Source organism: Pleurodeles waltl, chromosome 2_1 (genome assembly GCF_031143425.1).
Source record: "Pleurodeles waltl isolate 20211129_DDA chromosome 2_1, aPleWal1.hap1.20221129, whole genome shotgun sequence".
Lineage (NCBI taxonomy): Eukaryota > Metazoa > Chordata > Amphibia > Caudata > Salamandridae > Pleurodeles > Pleurodeles waltl.
The window spans coordinates 570,670,527-570,689,233 of NC_090438.1; the positions used below are offsets into that span (position 1 = coordinate 570,670,527).

An 18,707-nucleotide genomic window follows, 5' to 3' on the forward strand; every position below is an offset into this window, starting at 1 on the left:
ATATGGAATCCTCATCTAACCTCAAATTGGCATCAGCATGTGGGACTTCATGCAAAACAATTTGGCAACATCAATTTGGAAAACTCCTAGCTAGGGTCCTTATCAAAATCAGCAGTTGGTTACCTAAAAGAAACACAATGCAATTTTACAATTTCCTTTCATAATTACCAATTCCGATCAGCAATCAATGAATTCTTCGTCTCACAGGTACCGTTTCTCGATCAGCATGGGACGGGACAAAGGGGGCAGGGGTGGACGGGGCAATTGCCTCACGGCAGCAAGTTAAGACTACTACTTCATGCAAAGGGACAAATCAAAGTTAAAGTCTCTAGGGCAAGAATCATTAAAGTCTATTTCTCTCGATTAGAGAAAGCATCAAAGTCTCTCAAAATGGCGTCGCAGCAAAATGGGTCATAGTAGCTACGAAGTCAAAATGGCGGGATGTCCGAAGATAGAGAGCAATACTCTCAATGGCAATCATAGCGCATAATGGCTACCTTCTTCTCGTGCACCTGGGTTTTATAGACAACAGTTCAAGTCCAGTAGGGTCTCCATTGGTGGGTTCATAGGTTAGCTTCAAATTGACCAATCAAAAACGACAGTTCTCAAGCTTTTACTTAAGCATACATTATCCTTGGAGATGGGTACGTAATTTGCAACATTGTCTCTCGATTAGCTTACTCTCAGAGCCTCCATTGTCCGCACCTGCAAGTCGACCTTGAATTAAAGAGAAAATATGCCATGCTGGCACTAACTTTAAGATAAGCATGTGAACAGTTTCTGTGGAAAAGTACAGCTTCAAGCAGAAATACACGTTTAATAGCACAGTGGAAAAATACGAACATCTAAATCGTGAGACCAGGCAACTAGGCCAAAGCCTCCGCTAAAGTAATGCTAAGCTAAAACATTTCAAACAAGCAAATCGTAGCACACGTTTATGATTATGTCGGATTAGTGCAATTCTAATATACCACGTTATATAAAGCACGCGTATAAATGATGGCAAACTACTCTGAGGGCACATTTTGTCCCCGTACAATCTTTATTAGTTCGGTTAATATCACACATGATTATTTCAGCACTACGTTTATGCGTTAATAAATGTAAAACCTTCATTTTCTGCTTCATCACCGGCACTTCTTTATTTTGGGAGGGAGAGTACCTGCACTCCTCAAGAAAAAGTGTGATACTTTTAATTGGAGAAAACTGGCACGTCCTAGAAACAAGCAGGTACTCTGGTGACAATTTTTCCATTACAAGCACCGATTGACGTCTCAATTGCCCGGGTGATCACTCACCTGTGAATGCTGTCAATTTGTTTATTGGCTTGATTATAAATAAACACAAGCATCTGCAATGCAATGGGTCTCGCATTTGCTCTAGTTAGAGCTATTAGTGTTGTAAACTCCTAACCAGACTTTTCTTGCACACCAGTTGAAAATGAAAAGTAAAACAGTTCACATAAGTGAGCCGATACAAAGCGCCACAGCATCAGCGTAAAGCAGCACATAAAAAGAAAAAGAAGTTTGCTCGCATTCAAACATATCGGCAAAAGTGCAATTAGCCATGTAACAGAGGCGATTTCCAAGGCGGTAACTAAACCGCCCCAAGGAGGGACAAACGTAAAGCATTTACCAACAAAAATAAAGGATTTTTGAAATGCAAGCCCACGGACGAGTGATAGTGATGGGCGTGCAGTGGGCATGGTTAAAAGCCCAGATACATAACAACACGTCGGAAAAGCAGCGCTTGCGTGCCGCTTTGCTCAACCTAAAAAATTATGAGAACTTGCACAATATACATACTCTTGAGAGTTAACACTTGCATCTCCCATACCCATAGAAACACCAGTCTTTACCCTTGGAAATCTGGTGTCCAATCCATGCGGTAATCTAGCCGCCTTCTTTAAAAGTGACAGAATTTAACAAAAGACCAGATTTGAAGCTTGGTCTGTAAGGTGGGAGGGGCTTCAGATTTTCCAGCAATCAGCCAGACTGGCATATAATGTACAATGTGTAATGTAAAATACATTATACGACAAGCAGGACACACCTGAGTGACCTAAGGGGCAGAGGACAGGGTCATGAATGCGGTTTGGTGGAACTAATAAGAGAGAAAACACAATATTATGTAAAATAACCACTATTTTCGAGGCCTTTCAAACAGAGAGTGTGCGTTTGTTGTCTGAATGTATGTAAAAAATCCTGTTGAATTCTGACTGACACCTCACAATATCCGACTGAAAGCACCTGTACCCAACTACTTCTAAAAAAATACATTTACTAGGGGGGTGTAACACCCCAAACACCCCCCCCCCCCTTGAAGCTACGCCCCTGCAAAAGACATGGAACAACTCCTGGGTGCAGGCTCTGTCAGAAAGCAATGGCATATCTGGACACCAAGGATGGTTGGTGGTAAGAGCTGGGAGTAGAATGGGCATTCTAGCTGGGCATTATATCCTCATTTGACATTATATTTATTTTTATTTGAGCTTTTGCCATATTGAGCCTTTACAAAAGAGTAATCATTGAAACTGGCTTAAGTCCCTCTATGATAACATTTAGGAAAGCCCCTCTTTCAAACCCTGAGCTATAACTGGGAGATCGTAAACTGGTCTTTCCCACGTACTCCTTGGCCCTCATTAGGAGCCACAAGGCTGATTTCATTAGCCAATTTCATCTGAGCTGCAAACTTCCATTTGCGCCCAAAACAGAATTCCAAAGCTGGCAATATTTGCCAATGCGCAAATTGCACCTGGCCTTTTGCCCAAGTGCAAATTGTGTACTCTGCACGCTTAGCTCACAAATTGTCAGCAGGCACAACCCAGTGAGAATAATATTGGCAAGTAGGGCAGATTCCAATTTGCACACCCTAGAACGCATTCCTGAGAGTACAAATTGTGATAAGGGCGGTGGAAAGTATCACCTGACTTGGAGTTACTTTTCAGTTGCAAACAGGAGAGAATCCGTTAATTACTATCAGCTCCTTAATTTGACAAATGGTAGAACTAATGCTTACTTTTTTGAGCAGTGACTTAAGATGCAAGAAGGATGAAACATTTTCTGTAGAATGCAATCTCATTGTGCATGGTATGACGTCAGATGTATCTTCCTAGAAAGGTAATATATTGGATATTATTACCACACTGCTCAAGGAAAATGCTTACCTGATTTCTCACTGTTCATATTTGATGATATAGAACTGATGTTAAACAAAAGTAAGAGATTGTGTGGTGTAGACGCCCTGCTTTTGGTGCCAACACTGGATTTACAAAAATGCAAGCTGTAGCCACAATCACATTTCACACCCTTTCAGCACGAGTGACATCACAGGGTGAGTTCTTGTCCCCCCCTTAGGGCATCAGCTGCTTCCATTTCTTTTTAAGTGGCTAGAGAAGGGAAAGGCCTTGTTTACTTTCAGTTTCTGAGACAAAGGGATGGAAGAGCAGCGCCAGGAGTAATAAAGCAAGCCAGGGCCAGGATCTGCGACCCCTGGCTTCTTCTAATTTACATCCTGGAGCATCCAGAGCTGAAACCCCTTCTAAAAAGACAGTGCAGATTCCAGGCCGCAGGAAGGGAGGCCTCATAAAGACTGACGAGGATGTTTTTCGTGGCAGTCTCTCCGGCCTTCAAGAGTACATTTGGTGCCTGGAGGGCCCAGTTCATTTCGCTTAATGTGTTTCTCTCTTTTTAAGTGAAGAACTCCAGTTATTTAAACCCCAGTTTGCGGTTGGTTGTGTTCCAAGAACAGTTCTGGCACAGGGGACCTCCGTCAGTGCACATGTTGTGGAGCATACAGTGGTCTCCTCACTAGTAGGGAGACTGACTCCCGCAGGCCGGCTGTGTTGCCAGAGCGGCAGACATGACCTTGGTGCCAGGGGTCATTCTGTTTTAGAATGCCTAGAGTTGGGGCCACCTTTGCACTAGTTTAATGGTTGTGTGCACAAATCAGTAGTAACTCCGCGATTGTGTGACATCCGCATCACCCTGTTTAATAACAGAAGTAACTTGTGGTGCATGTTGATTATTTTATTTATTGATGCAGTAATTTCACATAGCATAGCTGGGTGACTCACTTATATCCTTCATCACAGGAGGCCTCGTTTATGCTAATGTACAAAACATCTTTAGGTCAATATATCCTAAATCATCGTTCAAAGAAAGGTGACGTGCGCTTCCCTGCACTTGTATTTCAAACGTTTTGTTGAGCAGCCTTGTGTGATGGGATCTTAGTGGCACTGCCCCGCCAATACCTTTAGGGGGCTAAAGATCAGTTAGGATGTATGAGGCCACACCCGTAGTTTACCAAGGCCACACCCAAAAGGAGTCGGAGTTATACGTCATGGCCACAGCCCCATTAGAGCTCCCACTTTAGTCATGATGTCCTGCATTATTGTACGGGGTTTTTGCGAGAAACTTTCCAAGTCTTAGAGCTGTGTAAGGTTTGTAAGTGAATCCTGGAGCAGCCCCCCAATGATCAATTGCACAATCTATTGTTTCGGTAATTATATGTTTGGTAGACCATGATATGTATACAGGGGGCGTCCTACTCTGGTCCTTAAGGATCAGAGCGATGCTCCCGTTTCAGGATATCCACGAGAGACACATTTGCCCACAATGAATCATCACTGGAATCATTCACAGATCCAGTGGTGGCCCTGACTGTGGCGCACTACATGAACACAATGTGCGGCATCATTTCCAAAGTACTGGGAATCAAAGGGGTAATTGCAGGGTGGATGCATAAGTGCTTTGTGTTGTTATCCACAGTAATGGGGCATCGGGGGTCATGGATGGTAGATGCATTTTGAAAGCACTGTCATGGCTACCGGGGACATCACAAGCAGAGCTGGATTAATGGTTTCAGAACATTCCAAGGAGAAATGTTAGAAGAATTGATTTTCTTGGCTCTAAATCTAATTTCTTTAATTTGTGCTCCATATGTGTAATTACACCCCTCGACCAATTTCTTGATTTTTTATTTTTTTTGTAAATCAGCATTTCTTTTAGGTTACTGTATTCAGTGCAGTAATGTTTTATATATATATATATATATATATATATATATATATATATATATATATATATATATTGAATAACTACGGGGCACCTATGATGTTAGTAGGATCCCACCCATGAACACACAGCTCTTCCACTCACTTCCGTGCTCCTCTCTCTGCAACTGTGGAAATTAAATGAGGTGTCTTTTCAAAGGGTTTCCTTGCCTGTCATTCAGTGGGCACCTCGGGCTCACACATTAGTAGGAGGTCACAGAGCAGCATTGAAGGAAGACAGCCAATCACAGACCTCCATAGCTCTTATGACTGGGTATCGCCGAGGCCTCCTACCTCCAAACACCACTCACCCCCCCCACGCGTAAGCTTGAATTCAACCTTAGAGGTACTTCACTTTGGGATTAGGGGTCGTAAACCCCCGGCCGTATTTTATTGACAAAATATTGTAATCAAAATTATACGCAGTAACCACAATCATGTTCACAAAGTATTTACAGAGTTCAAGGGATACCTAGCCTTAACAGAGTACGCTAATACATCCACATTCCTGTCACTGACTAAAAAAACGTTTGTTCCTGCGTACCCAATGTTGGTGGCTGTGAATGAGATCATGACTGTTTTTCCATACCCCAAACCCTACCCCTCCTTACGCTACAAATCCCAGCGGTAGGATCTCCATCAGGGTGTACCTTCCAGACTGTATTGCTGTGGAGGGGGCCCGGCTGCCCGCTAGAATACCTACCTCGGGTGCCCCGTCACCCTGAGACTCCACCCCCCCCAAGGGCCAGTGCTTGCTTCTGACCTTCTGCGCATGCGCGGGTGGTTGGCCCTAGGGGCCAGATGCCAGCGACCGCTTGCAACCCCCGCTCCCCTTTGTGTCACCCACACTTCCCAGCCAGCACCCCTTGGAGGGTCCAATTAGCTTTCCACACAATATTGCAATAAAAAAGGTACCCATTTATTTTCCCAGTCATGATCTCACCCCGCCACAGGCCCACATCATTGCCCGATGATGAGGCCTGCCCCCCCCAAGAAGAGATCATGCATGCTGAGAGAGCCAGGTGAGTATATTCTCTAAAAACATTTCATAGCCCACTCACGAAAGATGAACTCCGTCCTGCAGAAAAAACCTGTCTCCTTTAATGCAGCCATGCGAGATCACAGCCAACCTTGGAGTCCGAAACAACTTGGCCAATTTGCTATTGATTCTTCTCACTGAGTCACTGAGGGCTTTCGCTGAGATCCCGCACTTCCAGAGAGAACGAGGAATCGTGTTCGACCAAGCAAGGACAGCCTGGGGGAATTTTTTGGCCAACCAACCAATTTCGGATATTAGCAGTTCGGAGAGCTGCCGGCATCCTAGAGCAACCAGATCACTACCCCCAAGGTGCAGCACAATGATGTCCGGTGACAAGTATCCTAATATGGGCATTGAATCCAGGAATGTCCTTAATTGAGTGAGCAGCATCCCGCCTTGGCTAAAGAAAGAGATGCGGACACCAGCCTCCGATGCGTGTGACGCAAAGGCACTTCTTGCAAATAGTTCACCTGCATGTCGGACATGTGAATGCCCGATTACCCACACCTCGAGGATACCAGCAACTCCTGCGTGCACCGGAGTCTTCGGAACCGTCAAATACCTGTGGCGGGTGACTAAAGGGGTACAAAGAAAGAGGGGGGTCAAGGACATAAACTCATAGCATATGCAGTCTCACATATCGCTTGTAGCAATCCGATGACCACCTTCCAGTTCTCTTAACCGCTGCTCCTGGGAATCCCATTGCCACCGCCGCTGTGGCCACCCCTTTTCTAAAGGAGTGAGTGCCAAAATCTGAGGCATACCAAAACCGCTGCCAGAAGGGAGCGCTTGAGTACCTGTGAGAATTGGTACCTAGTGATTGGCGTGCCGTCCGCATGCACCAAAACCACTCCCGTCTCCCTTGGAGCACGCTGCGCTAGGAAGACCTCTAAGTTCTGTAGAGGACAACATGCATTGCCCGGGGTTCTACGCAACAGAATATGGTCCCCCTTTCCATCCTGATCTGCCTTAGAGTGGGGAATAGTAATCACCAGACACCCGGTCCCCTCTGGCCAATGAATACGCACCAACGGCCGATTTCCCCCCCCCCCCGAGGTGTCCTTTTTATTGCGCACGACCAGTTCACCCAATCTAAAAGCACCATAAAAGGCAAGGGTAAAGGCTGACTTAAATAAGGTAACCTCCCAGGGAGAAGTACAAACACGATCCAATGCGACTAGCAAGGCCCCCAACTTTGCCACATCTATGGGCCGCTGAGCGTCTGGCTTAGAGCCCTGAATGCGCTGCCATCCCCTAAGGGCCCTTCTTACCAAAAATGATTTTGTAACATCGGGCCACCCTGATATTTGTGCAAAGGAAGAAATAGCAGCAGTGTAACGCCTGGCGCATGCAATTGACTTCCCCTCAGCCCTCAAAACTTCTAAAAATGCCAAGACTGAGGCCGATCAAAACAAGTAGACGATACCGCCCCACCCCTGAAATCAACATATGCTGCAAATGCTCCCTGGTAAGCCGTCAGTGTTCTTGGTGCTAAGCTGGCTGCCACGAGGTCCGGTATTCCTTGGCACCAATCTGCCACAGATGCTCTGGAAAGGGTGTTGGGAACTCCTCCGCTCCGGGGAGGTTAGGCCTGAAAACCTGGATCTTAAAACGGGAGAGTGCATCAGCCGCGTTATTCAACACTCCAGATACATGCTTAGCTCTGAAGGTCACATTCAACCTTAAACACAACAATACTATCTCTTTCAGCAGCCTTAGGATCATCTTGCACTTAGCTGCTTGCTGGTTAATGCACTCAACCACTGACATATTATCTGACCAGAAAATCACCGACTGATTCCAAAATCCCTCCGGCCAAATAGACAAAGCCACTAAAATTGGGAAAAGTTCTAAGAAACCAATATTAGCCACTAGGCTCTCTTGGACCCAGTATAAGGGCCATCGCTGAGTGCACCATTCTGTACCAAATATAGCCCCAAAGCCTTCGCTCCCAGCTGCATCAGTAAAAAGTCCCAATTCCTCGTTAGACCTCGGCAGACTGGGCCACACCACCGTCCCATTAAAGTCACGCAGAAAGGTTTCCCAAATCCTCATATCTTGTTTGACCTCATTGGAAAGCCTGGTGTGATGATGTTTGACTTTTAAACCCGACATGGCTTGGGCAATTGACCGAGAAAAGGGGCGCCCCATGGGTATGATTCCGGCGCAAAGTTGAGCTGCCCGACCAAGCACTGCAACTGGTGAAGTGTCACCTTGAGGCGCCCTTAGACAAGACCGCGACACGTGTGAAAAAGATACCACCTTCTCCCAGGGCAATCTGGACACACCTGCCACTGAGTGCAACTCTATTCCTAGGAATTCAATCATGGAACAGGGGCCCACCGTCTTTCCTTTCGCAAGTGGAACCCCAAATTCCCACATGAGTTTTTTTCAATACGTCCAACGCACCAGCACATTCATTAGATCCAGCGGGCCCCAGAAAAAGGAAATCATCCAAGTAGTGTAAAACCCACCAATGCCGCGCCCTGTCCCTAAATACCCACTCCAAAAAGGTACTAAATTTCTCAAAATAGGAACATGACACAGAGCAGCCCATAAGCATACACCTATCAAAGTAATACTTTCCTTCCCACTGGAAACCCAACAAATGGAAGTTCTCAGGATACACTGGCAACAACCGAAATGCAGACTCAATGTCCGATTTCACCATCAAAGCCAAAGCCCCAGCTCCTGCAGCATTTTAATCACCTGATCCAAAGAAGCATACCTAACCAAACACAATGCTTCATCAATGGCCTCATTCACTGACTGCCCCTTTGGAGCGGACAGATTGTGAATCAGTTTGAATTCCCCTGGCTCTTTCTTGGGGACTAACCCTAAAGGAGAACAAACATAGCCCTGCATGGGAATTTCATCAAAGCTCCCCGCCACCTGCCCCAAATCCAGTTCCTTCTTGATTTTCTTACTTGCCACCCTGGGGTTGGAATGCAAAGACAGCTGATTCCATCCGCGGCCTCCTTATAAGGCCGGCCACGTGACGTAATTTCTGTGTGTGACCCCAGAAGCACAAAGAGTGCCTCCGAGGCCGCGGACCCCTCTCCAGCCAATCAGCTGCGTTCTCATTGCGACAGGCTCCCCGACCCCACCCACTTTCTGGGCCAGCGCCGCCGCTGCCATAAACAGGGCCCCCTGATTGGGGGGACCCCGTGCATTCTAATCGTGATAACCACTTCACATAACAAATTGTCTCCGAGCACTTGAAAAATAGGTGATATTAGTAACCAACTTAAAGACAGTCATTACATTGATCTTGAACCGATGAAAGTCTTCAGTGATCCCTGACAGGATCGAAAAATTTGTAGCACATACGTCTCAGATGGGCGTTTGCTTACTGTGCTGTCTCGTCAGCGCAGCCTTTCTAAACTTGAGACTGCCGCCATGATTATGAAGATTATTAAGATTATGGAGCTATGTATAATAATAACAATATGCTCTTGTGGGTTATAGGATTCAAGTTCTTGGAATTGATTTTGGCTTCCATATATTTCTAATCTCCTCCCGGCGACTGCAAAGGGTAACACAGATGTGACTGGTTTATATACATTCCTAATTAAATTCTCGATACCCTGACAGCATTTCTGTGTAGCGTATATTTTGCTGAAAGACGCAAGCTCAGCGTTTGTATTGTGCACTTGCTCTGCTCTCGTTTCAGAAGAAATAGACATGCATAGCTGCATGGCCTGGATTAGCGCTTTGAGGGCCGCCATTTGAGGGCAAGTATCTATATTGTCGACATGAAGAAAGTTTAGATTTGCTTGAACGATGGTTACATTTTGGTTGGGTATATTATGTTATGCTAGGTTACATAAACTTTTATAATTTGCATGGTCTCACAGTGTTTCCATTACAGATGAGTGTCTTACAGTTCTGGGCGAGGCTGCTAGCACCTGTAATGGATCAGTGTAGAGCAATATGTATATGTACGTGCACGTCAAAGGATTTTGCCATTTATTTGAGTAGAACGTATAGCTATACAATTCAATTCAATTTTGGATGGCTGGTCAGTTTGGAGGCTCTTTGACGATTATGTCATGTTGATGCAGTGTTGTGCACACAAGGGTGTGCTATATGTGAGTTACCTTTTTCTGAATGGTGATATGTGAACTGATGAGAGGTTATTGATGTGCTTTTGAGATTGCAACCTCTTAGTGAACTACATGGCATGGAGCCTTGAATTGGAGGAGATCCACGTTGCACTAGTTGCAAATCTGACTGAGACCAAGCACTCACAGAGCTTCTACAATACCCTTATGATATCTGCACAACCACTCTATCAGGTTTCCCAGGTTCATACGTAATGTGCTGGTCTAGTCCAGGTTTTTTCTTTGAATTCTAGTACTCGTGGTCTTGGTTATTCCAAATAACAGGACTAGAAGTTCCAGGATTTAAAAAAAATAACCTGGACTGGACCGCTGCATCACGCACTGACCTGGAAAACTTAGCAGCTATGGTATAGTGCTATCACGTTCAATAGTCTGGGATGAGGTGTACTACCAGTACAGCAATTGTAATGTTAGACCTGATGCTATGGAGGCAATAGACTGGGGTGAGCTGTGTTACCTAAACAGCATATATAATACCAGACATAATGCATTACAGGCTGAGATGAATATAATGCTCTTTCAACCAAAGGCAAATGAGCTAGGTTAAATGTGTGTAAGCACAGTCTAACATCCCCAGGAAAGAAAGAAGTGTTTCTTAAGAGGTGTTTGTCTAAATTAAAATGTAAACAATGTTACAGATTAGGGTGTGCACACCCTTCAGACAGAACTTTTTGTGTGTCTTTCTTATGGTACCCACTTGTCAAATTTTCAGATCAGTCAAACTTCGCCTTATCTGAGCTCATCCCATAGACCTGACCCCTGGGAGCCTTTAATGTTAAGTTGTGGTAACAGCATTTGCATCGAGCATATAGCACTCTGTGCATAGTATAGAACAGTTGGCTGGCACTTTAGTGCCGTTTAAGTCTCTACACCCTTTCTGTGTAGTTCATTCATGGATTCATTCATTGTTCTTGTGGTTGATTAGTGAAGATTCGTTTGTTCAAAGTATTACTCGAATATGGTTCTCATATTTTAGTTGTACCTTTACAACCTCCCCTCCTGAAGACAGAAGGAGCATGGCTAGAATTGGCAGGTGTGAAAGGAGGACACTGTTGTTGCACTGTAACCCTGTGCTCAATTTGCACAACAACACAGTAAACCCTGTCACCGCGGGTTCAGGACTTGACTGGAAACCAAACCCAGCCCTGGCAAAATCCTTCAAACCAGCAACACAGTGCAGGACTCTGCAACAACAATGAGGCACTGGGGGCGCTTTTATGGTTGGGTTTGGGCAGCCTATCCAGGGTTGAAGGCAGCCCCTTAGCCGGCAAACTACGAGTGGCAGAATGGCCAGTCCAGCCCTCCTGGAATTTGAAAGAAAGAGATGATTTTGAGTGGTTTAAAGAACTAATCAAACAACAAATGAAGGCAGATTCTGCTCATATTTGCTAATCAGACTCATAAAGGAGCATGTTAAAATGTAACATTTGTATGTTTAAGTGCTTGATTGTTTAAATGAAACACAAAACATAAAAATAATTGTCGCTTGAGATGCTGCAGAGATCCAACCGAGACAAAAAACTTCAAAACACTTCCTAATGTTGCATTTTTGAGTACGTGCATCTTTTAAGTTTGCATATAAACTCCACCAAAGGCATCCAGTCATCCTTGCGAACACCATCAGAACTCCACATCTGTTGATTTTTTTCATAATTACATGTTGTTTAATGACATATGAGCATACACACATCATTGCGGATACTGGCACCTGCGAAATATGACTGTGTCTTTGTGCATTTTTAAATTCCCTTTGGCCATACACCACATCTTCTTGCCAATGCTGAACATAATCTCCAAAACCACGGGCAAAGCCAATAGGTCTCAAAGCCGAAACCTATTGGGTTTGTCACCCCTTATTTCCGGTCTGGCGTTAGCCCAAAAAAGCCTTTTGATTTGACTAAAATGATACATATGATTTACTTACCCATAGTGGCTTGCAGTCCGTCCTCTTCATCCCTTAGTCCGTTCTTGTAATTAAAAACTGAACAAACAGGATGTTTTCCACTCAGGTTTCTGAGTGACATCATAACTAGAGCTTCCCTCTATTTGCTGATACCCATCTAGAATTCTTTAGGCTTTGTCTCTGGTCCTTTTGAAATCGTGGCTCACCATAAAAGGCAACTTTCCCAGAGTGCACTACACACTGAGATGGTTCCCTTCGTTTAGCAACTGCGCTCCCATCCCATGCCTGAACTCATGCTCAAGAGTAGGCAGGCCTCAGACCGTCTCACTAGGAAAAGCTATTGACCTCGATGGCTAAGGTGGTGTCAGGAGCGGCCCCAGGGAACACTCCTTCTTGTTCTAGTACTAAAGGGATGCGCCTGGCTATGTAGAGCCCCTAATATTTTGAGGTATGAGCCTGTGAAATGTATGAAATCGGGAAAATCACAGCTAAGTGGCTTCAGCCGTCTACCTTTCCAACTGGGAGGAGTTTTAGTTTAGATGTTCTTAAGATCAATTTTCTTAGCGGTGTCGTCGATCAGGGGACATGGACAGTAGTTGCAGAATTTAAATCCTGAATATCACTTCATTCAGATTGGGTGGCAAACAGGTAGTATGGTTTCCCGTACAGGAAGAACAGAATCTTAGTGATACAACTTAAGAAAAGCCTCCCCCCGCCCCCACCTAACCCGGAGCCACTCAAAGCACACACTGCAGACCTTATCTCCTGAATTGCTAAACTCACCTGTCCAGAATGCCATGTCAAAGCTGGGCAGCTGAAGCCCTGGGAATAGTGAAGCATCCAAGATCCCATGGTTTACCGGCAGTGAGCTGACACGTGTTATCATATTTCCCCCCAAGCTGAGGCACCTAAGCTTCTGATTCCATCATGACTTCATGTACTGTGAAACAAGACTGATGCAACACACCGTAGCATAACAAAACATAACATAATGTAGGTGGTGTGACATAGTATAGCATAGTGGTCTGATGCCCTCAAGGGTCTTGTTTGTGCTTTATAAACCCCCCCCACACTAAAACACATAACCTGAAAGAGGCCTGCCTTTCAAGTGTTTGTTACTGCTAAAACCTCTGCACCGTATATTCATATACAGTGAATGAAGAACTAATGCGCCATACAGGCACATACATCATCAAATTGCCAAGGGGAAGGTGCAACGTCATTCAATCTTTTTGAGACAGCAGTTTTGAATCGAGCCCCTCTGGAATGTGTGTAAAAGCAAATTGTAATTAACATGATTAGACATCCTGGCTCCTGCTGCATAGGCACTTGCACTTTGGGGCCCTCATTTCTGAGGATCTGGCGTAGGGCAGCGCAGAAAGTCACCTTGCTGCGCTGCCCTACGCCAAAGTGAAAGGGCAGGAATGCACTGTATTTATGCAATACAGTGCATTCCACTCCTTTCCCCCTGTGCTGGTGCCGTTTCGGCAGCGTAGCCCCAAAGCTGGCACCCTTGCTTCATGGTGCGTTGCATGCAAGTTTGTTTTGTGCAGGAGCGGCACCTTCTTGCATAAAAACAATCCTGAGAGACGTTTTCCTCTTTCTGTGTGTGCTGCAGAATGCAGCACACTTCTCCTTGTTACGGCTTCAACTTGGAAGGCATAAGATTTTGGTGCATCCTCAGGTTTACATGGTTTTGTAAATCTGAGGATGCATTAAAATCCATGGGTGTTGCGTGGGAACAACCACCACAATGTCCATGGAATGCCTTCCAAGCGCAGATTAATGCAACACAGCAATTTGAGCTGCTTTGCATTACCCTATAACCATGAGGCCATTCAAACCCATGCAAAGTGGCCTTGAATGGCCTCATAGATATCATTTAGTAGTTTGTGGTGCCAGAGTATCACAAAACGTGTTGTTCCGGCGGCGCAAGGGGCTCATAAATAAACCCATAGGTGCCCATGCAAGAACATCTTGGGTATTTTTAAGAGATTTGAAGGCGCCGAATGTGCATAGCCTAATCTTGTCCTCCAAAGTGGTTCTGGCAGATAGGATGTCTGAGTTAAAACACTACAGGGGGGATTTAAGAAAGGTGGCGCTGCACCCAGTGCAGCACCACTTTCCTTGCGCCCCTTAGCACCCCCCTACTGCCACCATGTGTGCACCGGATTTAAAATAGGGCACACCATGGCGCAGGATACAGGGAAATAGCATCAGAATTCCTGACGCTATTGATGTACTCTGCAGGAGTAGCTCCAAAATGTTGGCACTACACCTGCAGAGTACAGAGGGGCCCTTTGTATTCAATGGCATGCACTCTTTTAACGCCTGCCCTGAGCAGGTGTTAAAAGTGCCAAAAAATGGCGCAAGGAAACCTCTTAGAAGGGTTTACAAAGTGGCGCGATGCATGCATTGCACCACTTTCTAAATATGGCACGTGTAAAAAGCCACTTTCGCACTGCCTCACTGTAAAAACAAAATGACGCTATGGTGGCGCTAAGGCCTCTTAAATCAGGTCCTATGTGTCCCATTTATGAAACAAAATGTAGAAGCACGGGCAGAGAATTACATCTATGATTGAGCGTACGTCTATGTTTGTTTGCTATTCACAAACTTTCCTAGAAGTACGGCTGTGAAGCTGTGTCAGGTGTAGGTTTCCAGGTGCACTACTGGGAATGCCATGTGAGATCTCCCAAAAGCTCCTGTCCCAGTGCAGAAATATTCATAGCATAGAAGTCTGCACATGGGCAAAATAGCCTCCCATTGCAAATGCACAATGTTTTCTTTTTGCTGCAGAGAAAGCATTTTTCTCAATGGAGAATGCCCTTCCTCTGTACTGATGCCAAATGTTCAAATGATCTGTTCCACTTCCCGCCTTGAAGGGAAAGGGATTCCAGCTGTAAGTTTACAACCATTTCCAAGGTGGGAAAGAGTTGAGTCAGAGTTTGTGATTGCTCAGAAACTAACATCTGTGTCCGTTTGCAAACTTTCAAAACATACCTACCATTCCTGACAGGTCTTAATGGAGATATTTTCAGCCTTAAGGTATGTTATGGACTACAATGACTTTGTGACTACAGACCAAAATAACGTTGTCACTAGCGCCCAGTCTTGTATTATATTGTATCACTTGAATAGCGCTTTGAATCACTGTTGCGGCCCCGAAGTGCACTTCATGGTCAGTCGGATAAGAGGTTGTCCCATTTGTTTGCGAGTGGTTGGAGAGGGTTGCTTTACAGTGTGAGGGCTGGAGGGGTGCTCCAAATGTGCTGCTGAGTACAGGTAGCTACGGTTGAGCATGAAGTGAGGGAGAAGGGTGTGAGGCAGGTGGGGCTATGCCTGTGGATGCATACCACCCTCCCCTTGTGCAACGTGTGGTTGAAAAGTTACCTTGTGTATGAGTCTGGGTCTTCAGAACTCAAAGTGGTTGTGTAGGAACCTTGTAATTGCTCTGGGATAGTTCCAGAGCGTGGCACCTGCAGAGAAACTGTTCCACATGTATATATCTATATGAAAGGGAAGACAGGAGCACCAGCAAGTTGTATTGATAGTGGTTGTTAACATACTGAACTTTCTTTCAGGCTTGCGCGCATCGCTGGAAGAATATCTACTATGAGACAGAACACATTCTCCCTCACGGCTTCTGTACCATCCTCCCACCCAACCTGCAGTCCAAGGGGCGGACGCTCATACCCTGCTATGAAGGTAGGTGGAGCCTTTCTGGCACGCACACACGCATGCGCGCGCACACACACGAGCACACACACACTTACTTTTGATAGTCTTTTGAACTCATAATAGATGCCCCTCTTTATGAGTTTTAAGTTTAGGTAGGATAGATTTATGCCTATTTTCCATCTGTTTTAAATATCAACTCTATTCAGTGACAGTACTGGGGAATTGAAGTTCCGCCTCTTTTTTCTTCTTGTACTTTTCTTTAAGGTTTCCCACTCCCTGACCATAAGCAAACGAAGTATAACTACAAGGCAACGGCATGTATGCAAAAGAAGTGTTAGTACTAAGTTGTATTGTCACATTGACACATATATATTAAAGGAAGATAGGGCAGAAATGGGAGCTAGAGGAAACAAGCATTTGAATGCAATGGGACTTGCAATTGTTTGAGCAATTAGCATTGTAAACTCCTAACCTGACTTATCTCGCCACATAAATTGAAAATGAAAAGTAAAACAGTTTCACGTAACTAACCGGACTCTTCTTGCCATATAAACTGAAAAGTAAAAGTTTCACATAAGCGAGCTGACGGCCACCACTTGCAGTGAAACCTATTGGCAAAAGTGCAATTATCCAAGTAACTGGCAAAAGTGAAATTACCTATGTAACAGGATCAATGTTGTGCAAAGCGCTCGACTTCTGCCCAGAGAGATCATGCTGCGAAAAAAGAGAAAAGGTAGTCCCGAAACCGGTACGAAAACAAGGAGCCTCGTATGTTTTCAGTACTTGGTTGCTGCGCTCGAGGAGGGCTAAACACCGGAAAAGACATGACGTATGCCTGCCTTTTACTAATGAAAGCAAGCAGATTTTAAAAGGCAAGCCCACGAACCAATGAAAGTGACTGACGTGACATGGGCATGGTTTGAAGCCCATTTGCGCTCACCCCTAAAACGAGGAGAAAGTCTAGGTAAAGCATATACATGCTACTTCACACATAAAATGATTATGAGGGTCTGGGTACTATTATCTTTAGTTTTGTTTAGAGCTAAGCGGGCTCGTGATAACACAAAAAGAATGCTGTACAGTGTGGGGAAACACAAAAAGTGGAAACACCCCAAGGAAAGGTTCAAGGCTGTTTCCAGTAGCACCTACACAGAGGGCATGGCTATGTTACATGATATTAAAGTGCACAGAAGTGTGTCGGATGCGGTATACGCACTAATAAAATATTTGCTCCATCTACTTACAGCAGAGTTGCTTAGGGACAGGGCATACTGTCGCAGAAAGACATTTATTTATTGTATTTATTTAAGGAATTTTTTCAATCACTGATAAATTACAGCTTCTCCAATTGTTCTCTGTACACACATACTGGTAGCATAAATTCAGTATTCTCGTGCTACAAAAGTAAATATATTTATATATATCTAAAGGGTCTTGGCCGCAGTATGAACTGCATGAAGCTGTGCCTGATTCTCACCAATCTCTTTTGTACTTGGCCTGTTTTGTGTAAGAGCTATTTTTGGTTTAAGCTTTAGCATTATTTACTCTAAGGATGCTTACTTTTACTTCCTTTATTTTTGCAATATTTATTGCTGCGTCAGGGCCGAACTTGGGGCACGATAGAGGATATAGGTTGTTGATGCACCAAAATAGCACCAATTCCCACGAAAACAAATTATTAAAATAACACAACACTCGTAAATATCTAAGATGTTGCTGAATAGCACCTTGGGGCAAATTAACACGGAGCAAACACACAATCATAATGATTTACTTGGTTAGCATAGGGTGCCCGGCTAACTTTTCGTCCTTGGTGTCGAAGCAGAAAGGTGATTTATTAATACTCTTTAAGAGCGACTCGCTTTTCCATTTAACAAAATAATTAAAGAGGCACTCCAGAAAAGGGCGCGAAAGATGATAGTGCGGACAAAGCTCACGTGGTTCTTTGAATCAGCATCCAATATTTCAGAAAGAACACATCAGACAGTTTGTCTGTATATTTACCTTCCGCGATCAACACTGTACCAAAACAGTCTGACGCTCAAAATTCTCATTACTGTGTTACATGTTTGTTGAACAGATACTTTCTGTCCCTCTGTTTTTGTCTTTTGAATTATCAATCTTGCAGTTACTTTATTCCGGCTCTCACTTTCTTTTGAAATAACAAAATTACATGTGCAAATATTAACTAGATTAATGCCATTTTCCATGACTGTCAATTAAGAAATGATCATGTTTTAATCAGTGTTCGATACTGGAGTTCTCTCTCAGTGACAAAGGGTGTTTTGATCAAAACATTTCCAGTTTGGACTTATCACAACTCCCCTGACAGCAGCTGATAATCACATCCTTCCTGTTCCAGTCTGTGACTTCATTTCCTGTCACGTGACTCAATGCCTTGCATAATATCTGAAGCACCATTGAGTGTCCGCCCCCTACCCCCCCAAGGGGAGGAAGACAAAAAGCATATCGAAAATGTGCGATATTCTGAAAGAAATAATAAGGAGAGGATTCTAGTTATCTCTTTTTATGCCTAATTTTCGTAGGTGATAATATGTTATTTTTAACTTTGTCTTGCTGTGAAAATGCCTGTCTGTATCTGCCTGATGTTTCTCAATAACCTGGGAGAGAATCCAACGTTAAATAACATTTGTGTAGAATTGCACGTTTTGTGATGTGAAGGATGTTGTTAGGTTGGATGTTTAACGCACCAGCAGACATTGGAGAGGCTTTCGTGGCGCTATGTAGGCCATGGGTGATCATGCGGTAAAAGACAGCGACAGGAAGTGACCAAAGAACTGCTTTCGTGCTTGACCTCAGTCGGTAGTAATCATCTTTGTGAGACTTCTTTGCAGTTGTTGCTTGCCCTGTCGGCATTTTGTTTCCCTTAATGGCCATTTGATTTCC

General features: G+C 44.4%; 1 protein-coding gene across 1 annotated transcript in view; it reads left to right on the forward strand.

Moving 5' to 3' along the window:
* Nucleotides 1–18,707, forward strand: part of ITGA9 (integrin subunit alpha 9) — an 818,222-nt gene that overhangs the window by 147,131 nt on the left and 652,384 nt on the right. The window contains exon 4 of the mRNA XM_069215150.1: nt 15,704–15,827. Within this exon, the coding sequence (XP_069071251.1) occupies nt 15,704–15,827 (124 nt within the window). The remainder of the gene's footprint in view (nt 1–15,703; nt 15,828–18,707) is intronic.